At 41.5% G+C, this 25,884-nt stretch overlaps 1 protein-coding gene across 1 annotated transcript in view; it reads right to left on the bottom strand.

Moving 5' to 3' along the window:
• Positions 1-24,549, bottom strand: part of CD34 (CD34 molecule) — a 134,440-nt gene extending 109,891 nt beyond the window's left edge. The window contains exon 1 of the mRNA XM_073666864.1: positions 24,314-24,549. Coding sequence (XP_073522965.1) covers positions 24,314-24,389 — 76 coding nt within the window. The 5' untranslated portion in view covers positions 24,390-24,549. The remainder of the gene's footprint in view (positions 1-24,313) is intronic.
• Positions 24,550-25,884: the final 1,335 nt, after the last annotated feature.

The following is a 25,884-nucleotide window of genomic DNA, read 5'->3' as shown; positions in this document are numbered from 1 at the left end:
TGCTCCTACACACGATTCAGCGGCTTCCACTAATGTCACGTCGGCGAAGCAGCTGCTTCTCTTCCGCTCTGCTTTGTTGACAGGGCATGCCTGCTGACGTCACACTGATTGATAGCCGGCTCCTCTCTGCTTAAATGCGGAGAGATGGTCGTTAATCAGCATGATGTCGGCAGTCACACCCTGTCAACACAGCAACACTGAAGAAGAGCTGCTCTGTTGATGTGGAGTGGCTGAATCGCCGGCAGGAGAGGTCAGTTACCACTCTCAGACAGGGCCGGGTAGAACAGACAAGTAGTTGCCTCTGTTAGAAAGTACCTGTCTGCTAGTTTTTAACCCCATAGAAAAAAATATATAGTAGTCTTGGACAATCCCTTTAAGAACTTCATGAATTTAAGATTCTGGAAGACATTGCATTATTGGGAGTAATTTCTACTCTCTGAGGAATATTTCTTATGGGAGACTCAGAAGGCTGAGATTTATGTTCCTTAGTTATAGGGCATTTTACTTAAAGGGAATCTGTAACCCCCTGGGAGATATCAGACCTCTACCATGGGCATACAGGTTATAGAAAAGTAAATCTATACATACCTGTATGGCCCAGAGTTGAAGTTTGATTGTAGAGAAAAGTGTTTTTATCAACTCGGTTTTGCACAGGCTTGGAGTCCCCCGGACGCCAAGAAATCCCCGCCTATGTGTTTATTTATCATATCCCCCCCCCCCACTTCCCTGCATGTCACAGGCCCTGTGACGTGCACTGGTCTCCCTCACTTCCCGGGCATGCGCAAAGTGCCACTAACAGAGCGCGCTTTGTTTCCCCCCGGCCCCGTCTGCCTGTGCACTGCACTGCAGGACTCTACTGCGCAGGCGCCGGGAAGTCAGTTAGTCCCCGGCGCCTGTACAATAGAACCCTGCAAAGTAGATCACAGACTGACGCGGCCAGGGGGAAACAAAGCGTGCTCTATGTGAGCGGCGCGTTGCGAATGCCCGGGAAGTGAGGGAGACCAGTGCACGTCACAGGGCCTGTGACATGCAGGGAAGGGGGGCGGTATGATAAATAAACACATAGGCGAGGATTTCGGGAATTACTAAGAAGGTAGGCAGGGATTTCTTGGCGTCCGGGGGACGCCAAGCCTGTGCAAAACCGAGTTGGTAAAAACACATTTCTCTGCAATCAGACCTCTGCTATGGGCCATACAGGTATGTATAGATTTACTTTTCTATACCCTGTATGGCCATAGTAGAGGTCTGATATCTCCCAGGGGGTGACAGATTCCCTTTAAATGACTTGAGTTGTATAGCTCACACTCTTACTATAAACAGGCAGGAAATTCTTCTCACCATCCCTACCCCCATCTACACCCCTTCCCCCTTTTTTATTAAAAGTGAACCCTCTCTCTTTACTTTCACTCTTTCTCTCTGTACTCTCCCTCTCTCTTCTCACTGTCTTCCTGATATACTGCAAGTCTTTTCTATAGCTAGTACCATGTTAAAGATTTGGGAGTTCAATAGCGATGAGGATCTTATACCCTGCTGTCGGTTAATAACTTCATGATACCTACTGATTTATATGTTTTGAAATTTTCCTTTCTAATATGTTCATTATTATCTGCTTTGTAACAAATTACAGGTAGGGTTCTTCTCTCCTTCTCTCCTTGTGTTCTCTTTAACTTTTTTATTTGCCTAAATAAAGAATTTATAAAAAATGAATATGCCAGTCTCTGCATGTACTCAATGGTCTCCCTACTGCTCCATTTGCATGTCTGAGTCAAGAGTTACTGACCCTCGTTACCTATATAATGTTCACCAATTGAAACAACTAAATATATGGTGCATCACCTTCAATTTTTGCTGCCTGATGACAGGTCCACATTCAGCTAGGTCACAAGGAGACGTCAAAGTTTACATTATTTCGTACCCAAATGAATGCATCTAATTAAATAGAAAAAACAATGGTCCAAGGATGGTGGACAACTTTTTAGAATGTTTTCTCTGTGCTAAACACCACTTTTTTTCTTGAAAATCTTTGGGGAAAAAGAACGTTCCCTAATTTCAAGTGAACATGTTTGGTTATTTGTAGCAAAGGGTAATTACTAACATTATCCTTGACAGTGACATTAGTTAAGCCCCATCAACCAGTAACGATGATGAATGGCTGCAGATTTTCTGCTCTCAGTTTGGAGACTGAGTACAATGTGACTTGGAGGCCCGAGACATATCTTGTTTAAAGTTTAATATCCTGTAGCCCACCCAAGAAAGTTTATTTAGTGTAGGTATTGCCTAATTAAAGCATGCACACATGCTAAACATTTTTAGAATTCAGCTATAGGGTATCTATCTAACCTTCTATGTAGAAAAAAGTTTACTGGTAATACTGACAAGTAGTGGCTGGTAGTGCAGTCATAATTACACTTCACTCTGTTTTAATAAAAATGAAATAAAAAAACATAACTCAAGGTAAAGTAAGAGGACCCAGAGCACCATAAACAAACAAAAAAAGATTATGTATAGAGCGCAGGACAAAAATGATAATAAGAATAAATAAAATCTAGCTTTTATTACAGATACACTTAAACAGACATGGGTATATGTATCCAACACAGCAGACAGAAAAGCACTGGTGGGTGAACCAACAGGAAAACCTTTATGGAAAAAATAGTAACTGGCCAAAGAGTAATTTTGTTGTATTCATACAGTGTACAAAAACAATTAATACAAAGTTAAGTACAGCTGATAAATAAATAATTCCCTACAAATAAAGTACATGCTAAAGTAGCAAAATATGGCAACTCACCCACAAAACACACCTAATTGCATTTTTTTAATTAAATTAGAAACATTTTGTAATTTACTTCTGTAATGTGTAACTTGCAATTATACATTTTTGCCAAATGTGTCTTGTGAGCAAAATTCAATAGATGTCAAATCTTGACAATTTCTATAAACATTTATGAAACATCCCTTACTAAGGTTGTGACCTAAAATGTCAATTTTAATAATAAAGATTTCATTTTAATTGGTTCAATCCTTTATTTATGTTTTCTCATTGTCTAATATTTCAGAATCTGTTTGATCAAACAACAACTGTCAATCAGGTTTAAGGCCTGACTAAAAGATTTATACAAATAATCCCTTTTATTGGAATCTCATGCAGGATGTCGGTCATAAGAAAATAAACACATGCAAAGTGAAAGGCTAATAGCCCAGAGTGGCAACCCCGAGTGTACGGCTGCTACATAAGCATGGTTTCAATGTCAGCTGGGCATTCTTACAAGAATCAGATACGTTGCACAGCTATTAAAAGGACACTTTTCAAAGATCCGAGAAAGGGGTGTATGCACACATTTCATGCTTCCAATTCAGTTTTAAACAGTAATAAAATGCAAACAACTTTTGTTTTCATTTTTTTTTTATCCATGATCATCGATCTTTTGTGGTTCTTATTAGGAACTGTATGATCAATTAGAACCAGTTTTTATTTTTCAATGTGCTATATCAAAATTGCAAGGATGACCTTAATAATAAAAAAATAGAAGCAACAAAATCCAATTGATAACATTCAAAGACGCTTAAAAAGAACCTGTAAGCAAAAAAAATGGTATTTACCTGCAGTCGTGTTAATAATCTGCATGTAAATATTGAATTCAGGCTCGTTCAGACTAGCCTATAATATGGATGTGTGTTGTCTAAGTAAAAATAAGGCAGTACTCGGACCAATGTTGCTCAGATGACAGTTTATTTTACATGGACCGAGTGAGAGACTTGCCCATTCAGGTCTATGGGTGTGTAAAAAAAAATTTGGATCATCTGTGTAGCATCCACTTTTTACAGATCCATTGCCAACATTAATCTAGGAAACTGTGTTGATTATGTACATTTTAAGCTGTTGATGTATAAAATCGTATGTCACATGGACATAAAAAATAGACACATTGTTGTTACATGAATGCAACTTGACCATAAAAGCCGGACACATGGATGGCAATATGTTTCAAAATTGTCCAAGTTTTCTGGATGAAACTCGGATGATTTTTCATACACTTGTCTGATACTTGCGTTAAACATATTAGGCTAGACTAATTTGTAAGTGCAGCTGCAGGGAGAAAGTGAAGTTATGTTCTCCCTGCATCCATTCACTTCCAGTTTTATAGGGCGGTACCAAGGTAGTGAACAGTCAGCTCTCACTACACAACCAATGTGCTGTAATCATCCTTCCTGCTCCCTGATTGACTCCCCAGCTCTGCACAGACAAGGCAGAATAGGTTGTCAGTCAAGATGAAGGGGAGTGATTACAGTGCGCTCGCTGTGTAGTGAGAGCTTTCTGTTCACTGCCTTGGTGCAGATGCACTGAGAATATAACTACATTTGCATCCTACAGCCCCACTTCCAGTTAGACCATTAATCATGTTTTAAACACTGTTACCACTATATCTGCAAGTAAATACCTTTTATTATGTGGAAAGATTCCCCGTCAGCGCACCCGTCAGCAGGATAGTGCTCAGTAAACTACATACACTGTCAGGTGGACGACATTATACTGAATAATATGATACCTGTGTATCTGTCCTGTGGTTCTTGTGTAATCTTTACTTTCAGTTTGGAGGTAATGATACACTCGTGCTTCGGGGTGGCCTGTGGGTGGCGCTCTATCTGGTGCTCTGCTTACATATTTATCTGTATGCTCTTATGACAGCTCACTGTACCTTCACTGACCTGCCTCCTATTTTACCTAGCCCCGCACTACTAGATGCATTATGTAAAATAGGAGGCAGGTCAGTGAAGGCACAGTGAACTGTCATAAGAGCATACAGATGAATGCACCGGCCCACCAGCACAAAGTCACAGCAACAATGGCCGACATACAGCAACAACACCAAATGGAAGGAGCAAAAAAACACTAACCTTTTTTATATATTTTTTCTGAGAGGCATTAGATCAATGTATGTTTTTGGAGGTGCTGTCCATTCTCTTTTTTCAGCGTAAGGGATTCCCTGTGTTTACCCTTTAATCTCTGTATGAATATCTAGACTTCACAGGTTACTAACCTCATAGTAGTCTCTATTAGCAACAACTGACATATTGAAGACTCTAATACATTGAACTAAAGCACGAATGGAAGCATAATCAGCCAGGATCTGGTCAGGCAAATTGACTTTTTTCACAACTGTGAATCACAGAAGAACAATAGATGTGGAGAGGAAACAAGCCCAGTCAATGCCAATAGGTGACAAAATACATTTGCATGGATCTGATTCAGATGGACCTCATTGCTCAGGTAATGGGAAATTGGGGAAGGATTCTTAAAATGCCAAAGACTGCTTGTAACTGACTGTAGGTAAAGTGCTTTATCGTATTCTGGCCCTTTAAGTACCCAGGAGTCACGCAGAAAGCTGTGATGGTGAAAGGCCTGTCATGCACTATGAGGCGTTATAGTAGGAAGGGACAAAAAGAATATGTAGGAAAACATACATTTAGGTCCCGAAAACACACATAGGCCTGTTTATTATAACTAGCAGCATATTTTATGTTAAGTGGTAATTACACATTTTAGTGATGTCAGATCTCTGGAATTATAGTAAAAAAAGATGAACATAAAAGTATTCAGCACTCAAAACATAATGGGTAAATGATGTTAAATCATGTTTCACAGAATGGAACAAAAAACAGAATTAAAGCTGACTCCATAATCCATCAGTACAATCGTGTTCTTGATGTCCCCTACTGTTACTCATAAGCATACAAAAACAACTTTTATTACTGTTGCTTGGCATATGCAAATTATCTCGGACTAGTCTGGTAGGGCATCACCTACACAGAATAGTTGGGTCTCACACTCTTTAATTATACCCCCCTTTGGCGTGACGGACATTCTCCACACATTGTCATTCTTTGAGAAAGGTTTTTCTTGCTTTGTCCAGATGGGCCCTGCAGTAGGCATAGTACATGTTGTGGCTATATTCACACATGGTGTAATCCACACCTGAAGTCCACACAGTATAGTGCATTTGCATATGTTTTAGAAAACCATATTTACCATAATGTAGAAGGCACATTACAGATTTTCAAACTCTCACATTGCCCTATCTTTTGGGTAGGTCAACTACAGATTTCACGCCTTGCAATTCAAAGGATAAAAATAGAGTTAAAGAGTTACTGTCATACTATTTCATAATACATTCTACGTATATCATTAAATAGATGTATAGGACCTGATGAGGCTAGTGTACTTTCTTTGAAAATCCATTTCAGAATGGCTATGGAATCCTCAAATTGAAATGAGTAATTTATGAATCGAGCAAGATGATCATCTTAATATTAGCCAGGAAAACTTAAAAAAAGTCTTTGGCCACGGTCACACGTTCAGTATTTGGTCAGTGTTTTACATCTGTATTTGTAAGCCCAAACCAGGAGTGGGTGATAAATACAGAAGTGGTGATGTGCTTCTATTATACTTTACCTCTGATTGTTGCACTCCTGATGTAATATGAAATACTGACGTAAAATGCTGACAAAATATTGGACGTGTGAACATGGCCTTATACAACCATTCTGACACGGATTTTTAAAGTAAGTACAGTAGCCTCATTACATTTAAAAGATCTTTTTAATAATTTTTCTTTGTTTCAGATCCTCTTTAAAATCCACATTTAGCACATGGATTTCCATTTTTCAGTGGATTTCAGGCAGTTTCTACGGTGGGAACATAGGGTCCGATTCATTAACTCTTGTGTGTACAAGGGGCATGCAGGAGTAAGATGTGTCAAACACATTAGGAGCCGCAGGTCACTTAATGAGTTACACCCATCTAATCACTGGTGTGAGCTTCTAGAGACTGAAATACGTTTCTAATGTAAATTCCGCCACTAAAGTGCGGTAATTTTTTAATAAGGAGACTTTTGCAAAGCCTCATACCGCCCATGCTCTGCCCACTTTGGCGGATCTTGCCAGAACTGTTACTACTTTTCAAAGTGTTTTACACATGCAATCTAGCGAAAACACTTTGAGGAGTCGCGACCTTAGACTATTAGTTTTTAAGGGCTCTTAATAACTGTAGTGGGAGTTTTTAAAAACTATGTAGATATGTAAATCTAACATGTCAGATTGTTTCGTTTTCTAGGTATTTAATCTGCATATCACTTCTGATATATACAAGTTTTCTCTGACGTGCTGTTTGATTTACTTTATTCATTTCTTACTCCCTAGGAATAACACAGATATGAAAGGGCAACACACTTGGATTATGAAAGATATAGTACATGTTACTAATGGAAAAGAGGAATAGTCATAGGAAGATCTAAAATAGACATAATTGTCCCACAATAGCTGCGACCTGGGAGTCTGTTCTAAATTAGTCAAAGAGACTTCAAGTATGACATGTGGAAGGAACCAGAAGGGTGGGACCTACTGCCCTCTGGAAACAACTGATAAAATATGTCCCCAGACAGGATGCTGGTGAAGTGTGTTCAAAGGCACGCAGGAATAAACATAGGAAATCCAACTGCACCATGACATCACTCCGGCCTGGTACAGGCTCTCCTCAGACAACGGCCTGGTCTGAATCGTCACTGATAAGACAAAGGATTGTGAGATGGATCTCACGAGGTGTGCCGTGCTGGAAGTGCTCGCGTATCACATCACTGCAAAGTCTCCAAAACATTGCAACAAAAAGATATATTTTATCTATATAACAGTTATAAAGTAAGAAGGGAAATCCTAAAAAGACAAATATAGGGGCCGCAGTAAAGAAACACTGATCGATGATACAGCGTGTTCCATGGAACGATCATCAGCACTATATGACTTTAATGTTCACAAAAAATGTGATCAAACTACAACTGAGCTCTTAGTTTGTCGTTTCTTTGACTGACATGTCTCACCCATAGGACTCTTCCTCTGCCGGAACTTCATTCTGTGAGAAAGGACCTTATCACTTCATATAAAGGGTAGATCTGTTCACTGGAATCTTGGCCGTCCGGTTAGTAGTATATATAACTACGAGCCTTGGTTTCTCAATCTTTACTGCACTGATGCTTTCTTAATATAATACAGGCTTAACATAATGTTATAAATTTCCCATGGTTGGATGATAGCAAAGGAGGCAAATGCTAAAGGTCCCGAGATAATCAATCTTAAAGAGAACCTGTCACTAGGTTTGCCCAATATAAAGTACGGCCAGTACCTTTAAGCTCCCATTTATAGCATTATGGTATGCTGTATGAACAGTATGCTCCCAATCCAGTCCAGTCTGAGGGGCATCTATGGTCTTAATCCGGCGCCTCTTCTCTTATGATCGCCGTCCTCCTTCCCTGCTTCATGTGGACAATGCGTCCTACATCATCCACACAGTGTTCCCCAATGGCGCGTCTTACGTCATTAACCCATTGTCCTGTATCGCACTCTAACGCAGGCGCACTTCTCTCTACCCTGCCTAGGGCAAAGCAAAGTACTGTAATTCGCATGCAACGGCTTTACCTATGGGTCATCGGCACTCTTTGGCCTTTCCTGGCAGCACTGTACTTTCCTCTGCCCTCGGCAGGGCAAAGAGAAGTACACCTGCTCAGGTGCGCGATAGTAGACAATGGGTGGATGATATAGGACGTGTCATCCATCTGATGCAGGGAAGGAGGACGGCGATTGTAAGAAGACGAGGCGCCCGATCAATACCAGAGATGTCCATCAGACCGGATTGTGCCATCAGTGGGAATAATAAAAGGTGTCTTTTATGCTATGCAGAGGGGATTGCAGACATTCATACAGCATACTAGAATGCTGTAAAAGGGGGCTTAAATGTGCTGGCCATACTTTATATTGGGAAAATCTGGTGACAGATTCCCTTTAAAGAATCAATTCTGGCAAACAACAGAAAATACTACCCCTTACAGTTCAGTAGTGCTTAGCAAAAAAAAAAAAAGGGAGTCCAGAGAACAATTGCAAAACACATCAGTAGGATATATTGTGGAACTCACCAGTACATTAAAATTCAGCAGACTTTATTGCAAAAACATTAAAGTACAGCAAGGAAGCATGTGGAATACTAAGAGTCCACAGACAACAATCGTTTCTTCCTTAGCCCTACTATGTGTTTTGAAAATTCTGAAGGGTTTTCCCTCCAAAGACCTCCATCATCCCACCACCACAACATAATGCACCCCAAAATACAACCATTATCTTAAAGGAGTTAACATATTGATAAGCTATCCTTAGGATCAGTCATTGACATCAGATAACTGCGAGTTTGAATCTTGGCATCTCTGACCATCAGTGGATAAATGGTTCCATATTTATTTATTATGCTTGCATATATAGTACCATCATATTCCGCAGCACTTTACAGACATCAACATTATTGTCCCCATTGAGGCTCACAATCCTAATTCCCTGTCAGTATGTCTTTGGCGTGTAGGAGGAAACCAGAGAACCGAAGGAAACACATGCAAATTTTAAAGGGGGTTATATGCCTTCCCTCCTGAAAGACAACATTTGCAAAATGCTTCTGACCTGTGATTTTATTGTATTTGTATGACTGTCGTAATATGTGAAAATGCATAGAACTTTATAGGAACTAATTGATGTAATAATTGTACAATTTGAGTAATGTGCAGTGAATCGGGAAAGCACACAGTTAGGTTTAGGACATAAGGTATAGCATAGGGCTTACATGTTAGGATTAGAATGGGAAGTATGCAGTAGTGTGCATATTAGTTTTAGTAAGTAATGTACAGGTATAGATACGGTTAATATGTTCAGAAATAGCCCATATTTGGGAGGGGCTACAGTATACAAAAAGGGGAAGACTATCCTGGATAGGGAGGCTAAGACAGTGAGAGCTGGAGGTTCAAGTGGGAAGTTCAGGTGCAAACTGCAGTGGTCACAATAAAGTACATAGCATTCTGACAGCATGAGGTCTCACCAGAAGTCTTGTGCAAATCCCATATGAGGTCTGGGGCCTGTGGCCCGGAGTAGGCACTGGAATGCATGTCTTATTCTCTTCTATGCTGAACAGGGAAAAGCAAGAGGGAACCGTAGCGGGTCTCAGTAAAGCTGCATTGCTGGACGGGGAGTCCATAGGGCCAACAGAAGCTGTTGAGGTAGGGACAGTCCGACTGGAAAGGAGGCAAAACCTTGTAATGTACTGTGTGAATAGAACAACAACCAGAGGGTGCTGCATACTGTTGTATCTGAACTGTCCAGTAAAGTTAAACTTGTTGAAACAAACTGAGCGTCCCCGATGTGTGTGTGGCTGATCTTGGACCCATGGACATGGATGCATCATGCAACAGAGGCCTCCGGCCTACAAGTGAGTGCGAAGCAAACCTTTCGGCACAGCACACATGGAATAGGACACTGTTTATTAGTGCGGCGTCAGGGCGAGGAAAAGCAGCAGCAGGCCCACACCACCAGCCCTGAGCCCAGCTTCACAAACATGGGGAGAACATACAAACTCTTTGCAGAAATTGTCCATGGTGGGATTTGAACCCAGGACCCCAGCGCTGCAAAGTAACAGTGCTAACCATTGGGTCATCATACTGCCTTATGTTATTTAGGCTATGTGCCCATGATGCAGATTTGAAGCAGAAATTTCCTGAGCGTTTCTTCATCTCCTTGGAAGAAAAAACGCATGCGGATTTCACATGCGTTTTTTCAGCGTTTTTACATGCGTTAATGCATGAGTTTTTTTCAAGCGTTTTTCCAAGCGATTTTGAGCATCACTTGGAAAAGGGCTTTATATTGTGTGACCAACTTAGAGGAAATTTCTACTTCAAATGCTGCATCTAAAAAGTAAAAAAAAAAGAATTAAAAAGCAAAAAGAAATAAAAAAAAACATGTATTCACTTCTCCGGCGGCCCCCGGTCTCCTCCCAGCCGCGTCCTCTCTCCTCGGCATCCCACGGTGTACTGGCAGGACCTGCGGTGACGTCATTTAGTCAGCTAATGGTCACGCGACCGCTGACGTCAGCGGTCAGGTGATGGTCGCGTGACCATCAGCTGACTAAATGACATCACCGCAGGTCCTGCCAGTACACCGGGGGACGCCAAGGAGAGAGGACACAGCCGGGAGGAGACCGGGGGGCGCCGGAGTGGTGTGTATTTATAATTGTTTTTATTTTTTACTTTATTATTCTCTTTTTACTTGCAGGTACGATGGTACCCGGGTCGGATGAGAGTCTCCTCTTCTCCAGACCCGGGTACCATCCGCGCATTGAACCACATAACTTCCGGATGTATACATGCGGATATTATGCGGTTCAATGCAAGTCAATGGGCGCGATTTCGCTGTGAAATCGCGCCCAAATTGGTTGTGCTGCGGATTTTTCCGCAATGATAATCCGCAGCAGAAATCTCCGCAGCATGTGCACAGCACATGCGGATTATCATTGGGATACATCCCAGACCTCTTAACAAGCGATTCTAATGCGTTTCCGCAGCGGAAATGCCGCCGCGGAAATGCATTAAATCCGCATCGTGGGCACACAGCATTACAGCTTCATACTTTCCGGAGTGGTTGTGCAGGAAAAACAGCTGAGTCCCATTCACTTAAATGGAATTAAAGCTATAGTGGCAAATAAAAGGATAAAATCTGAGCCTGGCAAACGATTATAGGAATGAGGTGCTCCCTGATGTGTCATGGCTACTTCAATCAGCTGATCCAATCTCTAGATTTGGACCTCCAACAGTCTGGTACTGATGGCCTGTCCTAAAGATAGGGCATTACTCTTATGGTTCCAAAAAATCCTGTTAATAGTAATCTACTTACCCTTTTTGTCTGTGATTAGCCTACATGAGACTGAAAAGAGGGTCATGCTGCAGACTATGAAACATAAAACTAGACAGAAGTATTAGCTCCCCAACAAAACAATAACTTCTACATTAGTAATTTAGCATTCCAAATAATTTGAGACATGTGCATCCGGTTTTAGACAAAGAGTAAAGAGGTCCAGTTTATGTTGTACCAATTACTTTAGGGACAGTCAGCTCATGTGACTTGCAGTTAAAATGTATGATGGATTGATTTCCGTTGTGGGTAAACGTACTTTAGATCTAAAATGTAGCGTGCTATTACGGACAACATATTTTGTACATGCAGATAAACAGATGTCTTAGAAGATATGGTGCGGGGAGACTAGGCAATGTGTGGCTTTGGTATCTCTAAGCGTGCACATGTTGTTCACACTACAGTTTGCTAATCAGTGATTTCATAGTGTTAGGAAATATAATAATTTATAGGGAATTAATAAGTGATTGACCTAATGGAGAAAGACACAAGAAAAAGTGAGAAGTTAGTACTTGAATAATGTTTTCCACCATTTATGGTTATTCTAGCAGTAAAGAGAAAAAAAAAGTATTTTTTCTTCCCTTTGTTCATAAGTAATACTGCAATAAAGACTTGAGATATTGGAGACAGATTTTATGCTGGGAATAAACGGCCTGAGAGCCCTATTAAAAATACATTCTTTGATATCAGACTATCCTTGTGAAGCTTGCCAAGTTAACATAGGGAGACTTATAGGCCTGACATTTAAATGTGCAAATTATTATTATTATTTATTATTATAGCGCCATTTATTCCATGGCGCTTTACATGTGAAAAAGGGGATATACATACAAGAACAATTACAATAATCTTGAACACAATGTGACAGCGACTGGTACAGGAGGAGCGAGGACCCTGCCCACCAGGGCTCACAATCTACAAGGGATGGGTGAGGATACAGCAGGTGAGGGCAGAGCTGGTCGTGCAGCGGTATGGTGGAGTGATGGTTACTGCAGGTTGTAAGATTGTTGGAAGAGGTGGGTCTTAAGGCTCCTTTTGAAGGTTTCCACGGTAGGCGAGAGTCTGACGTGTTGGAGTAGAGAGTTCCAGAGAAGGGGTGAAATGGCCATTTGGGGCCATTTTTCTGTTTGGAGAACTATGTGGGGTCCATTATTCTGTATGGAGGACTATGCGGGGCCCATTATTCTGTATGGAGGACTATGTGTGGCCCATTATACTGTATGAAGGACTATGCGGGGCCCATTATTCTGTATGGTGGACAATGCGGGGCCGATTATTCTGTATGGAGTACTATGTGGGGCACATAATACTGTATGGAGGACTATGCAGGGCCCATTATTCTGTATGGAGGATTATGTGGGGTCCATTATTCTGTAAGGAGGACTATGTGGGGCCCATTATTCTGTATGGAGGACTATGTGGGGCACATAATACTGTATGGAGGACTATGTGGGGCCATTATTCTGTATGGAGGACTATGTGGGGCCATTATTCTGTATGGAGGACTATGTGGTGCGCATAATACTGTAAGGAGGACTATGTGGGGCCCATTATTCTGCATGGAGGACTATGTGGGGCCCATTATTCTGAATGGAGAAATATGTGGGGCCCATTATTCTGTATGGCGGACTAAGTGGTGCCCATAATACTGTACTGAGGAATATGTGGGGCCATTATTCTGTATGGAGGACTATGTGGGGCCATTATTCTGTATGGAGGACTATGTGGTGCGCATAATACTGTAAGGAGGACTATGTGGGGCCCATTATTCTGCATGGAGGACTATGTGGGGCCCATTATTCTGAATGGAGAAATATGTGGGGCCCATTATTCTGTATGGAGGACTAAGTGGTGCCCATAATACTGTACTGAGGACTATGTGGGGCCCATTATTCCGTATTAAGGACTATGTGGTGCCCATAATACTATATGGAGGACTATGTGGGGCCATTATTCTGTATGGAGGACTATGTGGGGCCCATTATTCTAAATGGAGAACTATGTAGGGCCCATTATTCTGTATGGAGGACTATGTGAAGCCCATTATTCTGTATGAACGACTAAGTGGTGCCCATAATACTGTATGGAGGACTATGTGAGGCCCATTATTCTGTATGGAGGACTATGTGGTGCCCATAATACTGTATGGAGGACTATGTGGGGCCATTATTCTGTATTGAGGACTATGTGGTGCCCATAATATTGCATGGAGGACTATGTGGGGCCCATTATTCTGTATGGAGGACTATGTGGTGCCCATAATACTGTATGGAGGACTATGTGGGGCCCATTATTCTGTATGGAGGACTATGTGGTGCCCATAATATTGCATGGAGGACTATGTGGGGCCCATTATTCTGTATGGAGGACTATGTGGAGCCCATAATACTGTACTGAGGACTATGTGGGGCCCATTATTCTGTATTAAGGACTATGTGGTGCCCATAATACTATATGGAGGACTATGTGGGGTCCAATATTCTGTATGGAGGACTATGTGGGGCCCATTATTCTAAATGGAGAACTATGTGGGGCCCATTATTCTGTTTGGAGGACTATGTGAAGCCCATTATTCTGTATGGACGACTATGTGGTGCCCATAATACTGTATGGAGGACTATGTGAGGCCCATTATTCTGTATGGAGGACTATGTGGGGCCCATTATTCTGTATGGAGGACTACGTGGTGCCCATAATACTGTACTGAGGACTATGTGGGGCCCATTATTTTGTATTAAGGACTATGTGGTGCCCATAATACTGTATGGAGGACTATGTGGGGCCATTATTCTGTATGGAGGACTATGTGGAGCCCATTATTCTAAATGGAGAACTATGTGGGGCCCATTATTCTGTATGGAGGACTATGTGAAGCCCATTATTCTGAATGGACGACTAAGTGGTGCCCATAATACTGTATGGAGGTCTATGTGAGGCTCATTATTCTGTATGGAAGACTATGTGGTGCCCATAATACTGTATGGAGGACTATGTGGGGCCATTATTCTGTATTGAGGACTATGTGGTGCCCATAATATTGCATGGAGGACTATGTGGGGCCCATTATTCTGTATGGAGGACTATGTGGTGCCCATAATACTGTATGGAGGACTATGTGGGGCCCATTATTCTGTATGGAGGACTATGTGGTGCCCATAATATTGCATGGAGGACTATGTGGGGCCCATTATTCTGTATGGAGGACTATGTGGAGCCCATACTACTGTACTGAGGACTATGTGGGGCCCATTATTCTAAATTGAGAACTATGTGGGGCCCATTATTCTATTTGGAGGACTATGTGAAGCCCATTATTCTGTATGGACGACTATGTGGTGCCCATAATACTGTATGGAGGACTATGTGAGGCCCATTATTCTGTATGGAGAACTATGTGGGGCCCATTATTCTGTATGGAGGACTATGTGAAGCCCATTATTCTGAATGGACGACTATGTGGTGCCCATAATACTGTATGGAGGACTATGTGAGGCCCATTATTCTGTATGGAGGACTATGTGGTGCCCATAATACTGTATGGAGGACTATGTGGGGCCATTATTCTGTATTGAGGACTATGTGGTCCCCATAATATTGCATGGAGGACTATGTGGGGCCCATTATTCTGTATGGAGGACTATGTGGGGCCATTATTCTGCATGGAGGACTATATGAAGCCCATTATTCTGTATGGAGGACTACGTGGTGTCCATAATACTGTATGGAGGACTATGTGGGGGCCGTTATACTGTATGGAGGACTATGTAGGGCCTATTATTCTGTATAGAGGAATATGTGGGGCCATTATTCTGTATGGAGGACTATGTGGTGCCCACAATATTGCATGGAGGACTATGTGGGGCCCATTATTCTGTATGGAGGACTATGTGGTGCCCATAATACTGTATGGAGGACTATGTGGGGCCCATTATTCTGTATGGAGGACTATGTGGTGCCCATAATATTGCATGGAGGACTATATGGGGCCCATTATTCTGTATGGAGGACTATGTGGTGCCCATAATATTGTACTGAGGACTATGTGGGGCCCATTATTCTGTATTAAGGACTACGTGGTGCCCATAATACTGTATGGAGAACTATGTGGGGCCATTATTCTGTATGGAGGACTATGTGGGGCCCATTATTCTAAATGGAGAACTGTGTGGGGCCTATTATTCTGTATGGAGGACTATGTGAAGCCCATTATTCTGTATGGATGACTATGTGGTGCCCATAATACTGTATGGAGGACTATATGGGGGCCCTTATACTATATGGAGGACTATGTAGGGCCCATTATTCTGTATGGAGGAATATGTGGGGCCATTATTCTGTATGGAGGACTATGTGGGGCCATTATTCTGTATGGAGGACTATGTGGTGCCCATAATACTGTATGGAGGACTATGTGGGGCCCATTATTCTGTATGGAGGACTATGTGGTGCCCATAATACTGTATGGAGGACTATGTGGGGGCCATTATACTGTATGTAGAACTGTGTAGGGCCCATTATTCTGTATGGAGGACTATGTGGGGCCCATTATTCTGTATGGAGGACTATGTGGTGCCCAAAATACTGTATGGAGGACTATGTGGGGCCCATTATTCTGTATGGAGAACTATGTGGGGCCCATTATTCTGTATGGAGAACGATGTGGGGCCCATTATTCTTAATGAAGAACTATGTGGGGCCCATTATTCTGTATGGAGGACTATGTGGGGCCATTCTTCTGCATGGAGGACTATATGGTGCCCATAATACTGTATGAAGGACTATGTCAGGCCCATTATTCTGTATGGAGGACTATGTGGGGCCATTATTCTGTATGGAGGACTATGTGGAGCCCATTATACTGTATGGAGGACTATGTGTGGCCATTATACTGTATGGAGAACTATGTGGTGCCCATTATTTTGTATAGAGGACTATATGGTGCCCATAATACTGTACGGAGGACTATGTGGGGCCCATTATTCTGTATGGAGGACTATGTGGGGCCCGTTATACTCTATACAGGTTGGCCCGCAACTTTGTCCAAGTTTTTCATTTTGGCCCTCTGTGTGTTTGAGTTTGGCATCCCTACTCTAGATGTAGAGGATGTCCCCATTTCACATTGGAGGCCTAGGAGTAAAAATCTTTGTACATTGTAATAAGATCGCTTCTAAGCCTTTGTTTTTCCAAACGGAATAACCCTAAATTTCTGGTTTAAATTTACAAAGTAAACACATCCGCCTCATCAAGTCTAAGTGATCTATTTACTAATTTATATAGTTTGTATTGTGAAATCGGGGACAGATCAGCTTTAATGGTCTTTTTGTTTTATGTTACGTCCATTTACTGCAACTACATGTCAATTATTGCAGTAGAAGATATAATCCAGCAAAGATGAGTTGGAGAACTGTCCAATTATCAGTTTAATGTATTTACAAAATATAATTAAACTGTTACTCAAATGTCAACATGTGCTACATGGGAAAGAACCAAGTCTTCTCCAGAGCCTTGATATTTCCACAATGGAGACACCATTCGTGCCAAACTTGTTTTAAGTTTCCTTAACATCAAAGCAAAGCTAAATTGGTTGCAAGTGGTGTATTCTGTTCCATTGCTGATTTTTTTTTTCTGCAGTTCTGGCACTTTCTCAAATTCATTTACACATCTGTAGTGTAAGGCTAAAGTAACACATTGGAAACATTAAACAGGAAGGGAGTTCCTTTTGCACTGTTTTTGAGAAATGATGGAGACTGGACAATGTTCGCACATGTCCATCCACTTGGGCTCATTAGTAAGGCGAACAGCAATAGATATGTCAATGCTTCTATCAAATTCATAAAATATATACATGTAACTGGTACAAAGAGAGACGTCATATAAGAAGACTTCTACAGAACATCAGACTCCTCAATCTAATGTCAGTATTAAAAGGGGTTTTGCCATGACATACAGGTGCATCTCACTAAATTAGAATATCATCAAAAAGTTAATTTATTTCAGCTCTTCAATACAAAAAGTGAAACTCATATATTATATAGAGTCATTACAGACAGAGTGATCTATTTCACGTGGTTATTTCTGTTAATGTTGATGATTATGGCTTAAAGCCAATGAAAACACAAAAGTCATTATCTCAGTAAATTAGAATACTTTATAACAACAGCTTGAAAAATGTTTTTAAAATCCGAAATGTTGGCCTACCGAAATGTATGTTCAGTAAATGTACTCAATACTTGGTTGGGGCTCCTTGTGCATCAATTACTGCATCAATGCGGCGTGGCATGGAGGCGATCAGCCTGTGGCACTGCTGAGGTGTTATGGAAGCCCAGGTTGCTTTGATAGCAGCCTTCAGCTCATCGGCATTGTTGGGTCTGGTGTCTCTCATCTTCCTCTTGACAATACCCCATAGATTCTCTATGGGGTTAAGGTCAGGCGAGTTTGGTGGCCAATCAAGCACAGTGATACTGTTGTTTTTAAACCAGGTATTGGTACTTTTGGCAGTGTGGACAGGTGCCAAGTCCTGCTGGAGAATGAAATTTCCATCTCCAAAAAAGCTTGTCGGCAGAGGGAAGCACGAAGTGCTCTAAAATTTCCTGGTAGACAGCTGCGCTAACTTTGGTCTTGATAAAACACAGTGGACCTCCACCAGCAGATGACATGGCTCCCCAAACCATCACTGATTGTGGAAACTTCACACTAGACCTCAAACAGCTTGGATTGTGTGCCTCTCCACTCTTTCTCCAGACTCTGGGACCTTGATTTCCAAATGAAAATTGGAACTCTGAGACCTTGTGGAGTGTGTCAATGACTGCCTTCTGGACATCTGTCAAGTCAGCAGTCTTCCCTATGATTGTGGAGCCTACTGAAACAGACTAAGGGACCTTTTTAAATGCTTGGGAAGTCTTTGCAGGTGTTTTTTGTTAATTATTTTAATTTACTGAGATAATGACTTTTGTGTTTTCATTGGCTGTAAGCCATAATCATCAACATTAACAGAAATAAACACTTGAAATAGATCGCTCTGCTTGTAATGACTCTATATAATATATGAGTTTCACTTTTTGTATTGATGAACTGAAATAAATTAACTTTTTGATGATGTTCTAATTTAGTGAGATGCACCTGTATATTAATAGTTTCTCCTCTGAAAAAAAGCATCAATGCATGATCAGCAAGGATTAAAGTTTTTGTTTTACATAATAGGTGTCTGGCCTCTATTTTCCAGAACTGTGTTAAAATAATAAATCAGAGAGTTCTCACGCTCTCTGGGTCCAATGACAGCTCTCCGCAGCAGTTCCAGTCTGTATTCAGTTCAGTGAAGACTACATAGTGTATCACTGCTACTAGCAATAACTGAGCCCAGTCTCTCTGCCAATGTAGGTAGCTAGATCTGCTTAGTGATTGGTTGCAGTGGTGATGTGCACTGTAGTCATGACCACACTGATTTAGTCAATACACAGAGACCGGAGCTGTGGCGGTGAGCTGGACCCAGTGAGGGTGAGTATTATTTTAAGACAGCACTGACCAATAGAGGCAAGAAATCTATGAGTAGAAAAGCTCTTAAAACCAACAGTGGCCCAACTTATCAGCAGAATGAAAGGGAACCTATCATTAGATTCATGCTGCCTAAACAACAGGCAGCATGAATGAGAGTCTGGCTGGGCGAATACAGTCAGGTTTGTTTTACTGAGAAACGCTGCAGCATTTCAGAGACATCATAGTTTGAAAAGCCAGCAAAGGACTATAGGGAGAGACCTGAGGCAGCTTCTCTCCGCCCCGCTCTAGTTGATTGACAGTTCTGACTCATGAGTGACATGGCAAGAGACCTGGCAATCTATTATAGCAGGGTGAGAAGAAGGCGGACTAGTCAGGTCTCTCCCTATGGTCCCCAGCCGGCTGATTAAACTATGCTTTCTCTGAAATGCATAGTTTAAAAAGGTTCCCTCTAAGACATCTTATTGGAGGGTAACTACAGTATCAGGCATGTCACAGTACAAAGCATAGCTACAGTACCAGACAACCAGACATGTTACAGTGCCTTGATAAACACTGAAGAAGCCATTATGCCTTCTGGAGCACAATGGCTGCTTCTTTCTGCTGACTGGTGTGGGTTCTGAAGTTGGACCCAAACTCATTGCACATTAATGGCCTATGATTAGAGTAGACCATCAATATACTGTAGATTCTGGAAAGAACCCTTTAAGTGCCTTGTAATATAAACACACTTAAGTATTGTTATGACATCTTGGAATGTGGGTTGCAGACGGAGCCCCTGTTATCTTCTTACATTTTTTGGGGATATTTCAGAAAATTACTGACATTTCAGTCCATCATTATGGACATGTTAAAGCTGAGAAAAACATTTTCCAATTGCTACAGTACATGTTGGTGTTCTTTGTCCACAAGCATGGATCCTCTCTATTAAAGTCATTGGGGACAGTGACCATTCACATAAAAGGTAAAAGTTGCAGGGCAGCATATTACTGCTGCAATTATTGGTTCCAATTGGATAATAGGAGCTCTAAAAGAATAAGGTGCTTTCAAGTGTATTCAAGACGGGAACGCTGTTTCCATCTTTACCCACATGTTCTGCCCCTCTCTGGGGTGACTGTCAGGCACTTACTGCCCCTATGGGCATGGAAAGGCAGCGGAGGGGGTTATGAATACACCAGATAACAAAAAATGCTACTAAAAAGGCTTAACTGCCACTAACAAACCTACATTTCACTAACAGGCCACTAAAACTATAAATTATATTTATTTAAAAGGTACATATATGAAACTTGACAATTCATGTCACAAAAGATTAAAAGGACGCCCCACCCTCAGAAGCTAGATAATTCATTTAGTTGTATACAATAGCACCTTATGTGCCTCAACTAGTGAGATTAAACGACAACCCAGAATATCATTAATTTCAATAAAGCAATACAGTAGGTTGATTTAAACCAGAAACACACACTCCAAGAGTCTGACCAGCATGTTTCACCAACTGTCTGGCATCATCTGGGGAACAATGGTGTGATTCACTCTGTCCCAGAGATTAGTGCAGTGCCCAGAGGTGGTTAAGCAGCTATTAGACACAGGGGTGTACATACAAATCATAGGCCCCCATAGCAGATGTCCTAATTAGACCCCCCCCCCTAAATAAATACAAAAAAATGAAAGTTTAAATATTCGGCAGGGTTACAGAAGAGCATATCTCATGACATTGCCCCACAGAGTAATTTTGCTCATATTGAAGCCTATTGATGTTTCCACACATTAAGATACCCCTTTCAGTGCCCCCCATACATCATCATGCCAACTAAAGTGCCCCCCAAACACAGTACGATACCCCCACAGTGAATTCCTCCACACGCACAGTGTGATGACCCCACAGTACCCTTCTCCCACAAAGTATGATACCCCCACAGATGCCCCACACAGTGTGATGCCCCCATAGTGACCCCAAAACAGTAAGATGGCCCCCACAGTCCCCCACACACAGTATGATGGCTCTGAAACAGTCCTCCCACACAGTATGAGGCCTCCACACAGTATGATGGACCTCCATAATGTAGAATGGTCCTTTATACAGCCCCCACACAGCATGAGGACACCACGCAACCCTCCACACAGTATGATGGCCCCCACACTGCCCTCCACAAAGTATGATTGACCCCACACAGCCCTCCGCACAGAAAGGTTGGACTCTGCACAGCTCTCCACACTTTATAATGGCTCCCACACTGTATAATAGCCCTCACACTGTATAATGGCCCCCCACAGTCCACCACACAGAATAATGATCCCTACACTGTATAATGGCACTCACGCAATACAATGGCCCCCACATAGCACACCACAGAGTATAATGGCCCCCAACAAAGCTCTCCAAACAATATAATGGCCCCCACATAGCCTTCCAAATAGTATAAAAGGGACCCCACACAGTATGATCACCTCAATTTGTAGAAAGTAGTCTTTGATTTAAAAGAAAACTACTCTCCTTTTTCCGCCACTCTGCAGCTCCGGTCTCTGCAGCATGTGTTCTGAAGCTCCGTGGCACAGGCGCAATGTTGTGACATCAGAGCTCATATCCACAGGCAGAATGGTGGAGGAGGTAGCTGACGACTCCCTGTTCCATCATTGCTTTCAACGCTATCTGGATTCACGATGCAGATACAGTTGAAAGTTTACTGCTGGGTGGGTGGCACCGACTCATGGGCCCCATTAGCCGTACACCACTGATCAGACATTCATAGTATATCCTGTGAATATGCACTTATTTATTTTACTTATATGGCCCCATTAATTCCACAAAGCTTTATAGACATCAGCATCACTGGCCCCATTGGGGATTAGAATCTAATGCATAAATGTCTAAGATGGGAATACAACATATATTCACTAAATAAACTTTTATTACTATTAATTGTAAAGGAGGCGTGAGGTATGTAGATGATAAAAATGCTGCTAGTATAATTCAGAATATTTATGTTAATGTTTTTGGGAATGTACCAGAGGTACTTAAAATAGTTATGTTAATAAATAGAAAGAATGAAGTTAACAGGACAAATTGTCATAGTCCAATGTTTGTCAGCCAAGTACCATCTAATGACAATAAAGTTCTAAAGTTCCAAACTTCTGTCCCAAGGAAACAATCTAAAACAGTGCTAACAAAGTAATTAATTGATAACACTCCATCAGGAGCCTTCATCAGCAGGTCCATCAATGTTTTATCCTGGCAAAACCTTAATTAAACTTTGACAGACTTTCTTATAAGTCAATGGGGTCTGTCGGGGACACTGGTAGAGCCCCCATACACATTAGACCAAAGTGCGCTGAACTCACCGATATCGATGGGTTCGGCCGATGGTTTAATGTGTATGGGGGTGCTGGCCGACTGATGGTGAAGAGATATGTCGGTCGAAGCAAGAAACAAAAAGCTGAAGCAAACTTTTCTCTACTGCTTCACTCATTTTCCAACCTATGTCATTAGTACAGATGGGTTCCTTCAGCAGACCCTAAAATGAATACAGACCACACACCTGAAATTCTAAGTAAAGATATATACCCCAAGCCATAGCCCCATTATACAGACCCAATCACTGCATACAGACCTGATAGAATACAGACATCCATACTGGACCTCACCGTTGACATATCCCATATCAGACCCCACAATATACAAACAACCCTCTACTATAAAAATTTAAATCGGACACCACTTTATGCAAACTCCCCTATATATATCAACTGCAGACCATACCCTAATGTATATAGACACAAGAGTGGACCCCACTGTATACAAACTTTCCTAATTATACAGACAGCTGACAAACCCCTACTGTATACAGATCCCAGACCAGATCCTAGTGTTTGTAGACAACCTCATAAAGACCTCATACTTTCCAGAACCATCTCTCTTTTTACTGCCTGACCCTTTGAAACCTCTACGGTCTTACTCTACCTTTCAAAATTCTACACTGCACGCTGGTTGCATGGGGATTTTGGCTTTACTACCCAGCTTGCAACACTTCCAACCTCCCCTATTCAGACCCAGCACCTTCACAATGGCTTCCCTGTAGCACCTTTCTCAGTTCAGTTGGGCCACCACACTTCCCCTGCTGATATCCGACCACGCCATCCTCACTCTACTCATGGCATGTTGGTTTGTATCTCCTACCATTGTGGCATCTGAGGTTTGCTGTTCCACTCCTACCAAGTGTTACCCAGCTCATTTTATTTGCAGTGTGTACCCCCTGAGGATACAAAGCGTTCCGCCAGAGGTACACATACACTAGGCTGAGAACTACTGCCATTGATAGCTAAATACTGTAAATATCGGTACTTGATTAGACAGTCAATAATGACACAACCATTGAATGGGACCTATTAATCAATTTATTTGTATTAAGAAGTATAGTGATCCGGCCATGTGCCATTTGTATCAAGCATGCCAAAACTTTTTCTGACAAATTCAAATTTTACGTAAGTTTTGAAAAATGATTAGGAGGCAAATATATTGAACATCTACTATGCAACTTACTTGCAAAAGAATTCCGCTACCCTTCTGCACAAAGAGACAGTGAGATATGCCAGGTACGATTCTGTATAAATCAGAGCCAGACTCAACAACTAAATTGCACTGATTTGATGAATGCAATTTACATTACACAAAGAAATCCATTCCGTAGAGTACTGCGCAGACAAACTGTGAACTATAATGCAGACAACAGGGTATAATATATTGGTTTTCTTAACATAAAGAGACACAATATTGTTGACCCCATGCTTTTCTACACTACTTGGACTAGGTGCCAAATTCCACCCACAAAACACACCTTTATCCCAAATTGTACATTTAGCATATGACTGAAAGCAAAAGAAAGAAAGAAAAGAGAAGTAATAAAAATTGCCATAGATGCATGTTTACTAAGTCATTGTTTTACTAAAAGGTTCTGTACTTTGCCTGACAACTCTGTAGATTGCCAGTGCTACCCATGAGCGCACAATGGAGCATCTATACAGACAGTTATTCCATGCAGGTACTGCTACTCACCAGGCAAAGTCAGGATGCTTATCAGAACAAGTAGGATTGTCCCCTTTGTCCAGGTTCTAAGGTTGCAGGGAAGCATCTTTTGTCTGTTAGTAGTAGTCTGAGCAGAGGGAGCCAGGTCCTGGGTTGCAGTGAGTGCCCTGCAAGGTCAGAGCTGCACAGAGAGAGTGTTGTGTGTGTTCCAGCCTCAAGCACTAGTGAGGTGGAGTTACACAGATCCCATGTTTCATATGATATGTTTATGTGCCCCCCTTCAATGCTATTACGTAAAGTAGGGGGAGGATTAACCTTTCACGCAAGGAAATCTCCTACTTCTCAAACAAATACTCCACAGAACAGCAAATATCACCACTGGATTGAAGGTGATGATAATTCTTAGCTTTTTCTCTTTACTATTGAGAAATACTGGACATTAATTATTTATTGTATTACCTTGTATTGTGTAGAAAAGTAAAAAATACAGATTAGTCATATTCCATCGGAAAAAAACACTTTTTAAAGGGTTTTCCAATTTAACAAAACTGGTACCCAAACAGCTGCATAGTTGTATAACAACAAACACAAATATTATTGTATTTGCTGCACTGGTGACATCACAACTACAGTGTACATCACCCCTGCAGCCAATCAATGCTTGGCTGCAGTGGTAATGTGCGCTGTAGTCATGACTGCAGCAAATACTTAGAGATTGGAGCAGTGAGAGAGAGCTGCTGTTGGATCAAGGAGAGTGTGTTTTATCTATGTTTATTATTTTAAAACTAAGCAGTCATTTGGGCTCCATTTTTGTGAAAGTGGAACCCCCTTTAAATGAAAGTGATTACTGTGATTTGAGATAAATATGAAGCAGCATAATTATGGCTTAAAATATTAATACTTTTTACATTTTAACATCCTTGAAGGGGTTTGCTGAAACTTCAATCACTTGGAGATGTAGCCATTTTTCATGTTTGTTTGTTTTTACTCCTCACCTTCTAAGGGTATGTGCTCACATTCAGGATTTGATTGCAGAAATTTCTGCAAAGATCCTGCATCTCTTGGCGGCAAAAACACTGAGGCAAAAACGCACGTTTTGCTGAGATTTTGCTGTGTTTTTGTTGCGTTTTTAATGCATTTTGGATGCGTTTTTGTACATTAATGAATGCTTTTTGGAGCTAAATAAAGATATTTGAAAAAATAAACATGGGACATCGCTTTAACCCCCTTGGATTACCTTTGAACCTGAGGTCAGTGTATTGGTTAATTTAAATGATTAAATAATGTATCTGTTGTATTTCAAATAAAGTGTTTTACTCTCAGTGTATGTGTTTATTTAACGCTTTACTTACAGGTTTAGTAATGAGGGTGTCAGCAACACCTGATCCCATAAACCCTAATTCCATTATCCCTTATTCCCATTCATGTCAATTCTGGGGCAGCTGAGTGCTGCTATTTTTAGCCTAGGAAGGGGCCATTAGGCCAAAAAGTTCCTTGGCTATTAATAACAGCTCACAGCTGTTTGGTTAGCCGCTATGTCCCCATGATCAGCAACTAGCAGTATTTTGGACGCAGCGTATTTTCGCTGCTCTAAAATGCTG

Source organism: Phyllobates terribilis, unplaced genomic scaffold (assembly GCF_046119375.1).
Source record: "Phyllobates terribilis strain yellow unplaced genomic scaffold, ASM4611937v1 Scaffold_2__4_contigs__length_985480577, whole genome shotgun sequence".
Classification (NCBI taxonomy): Eukaryota; Metazoa; Chordata; class Amphibia; order Anura; family Dendrobatidae; genus Phyllobates; species Phyllobates terribilis.
This window is presented reverse-complemented; position numbering and strand designations above follow the sequence as displayed.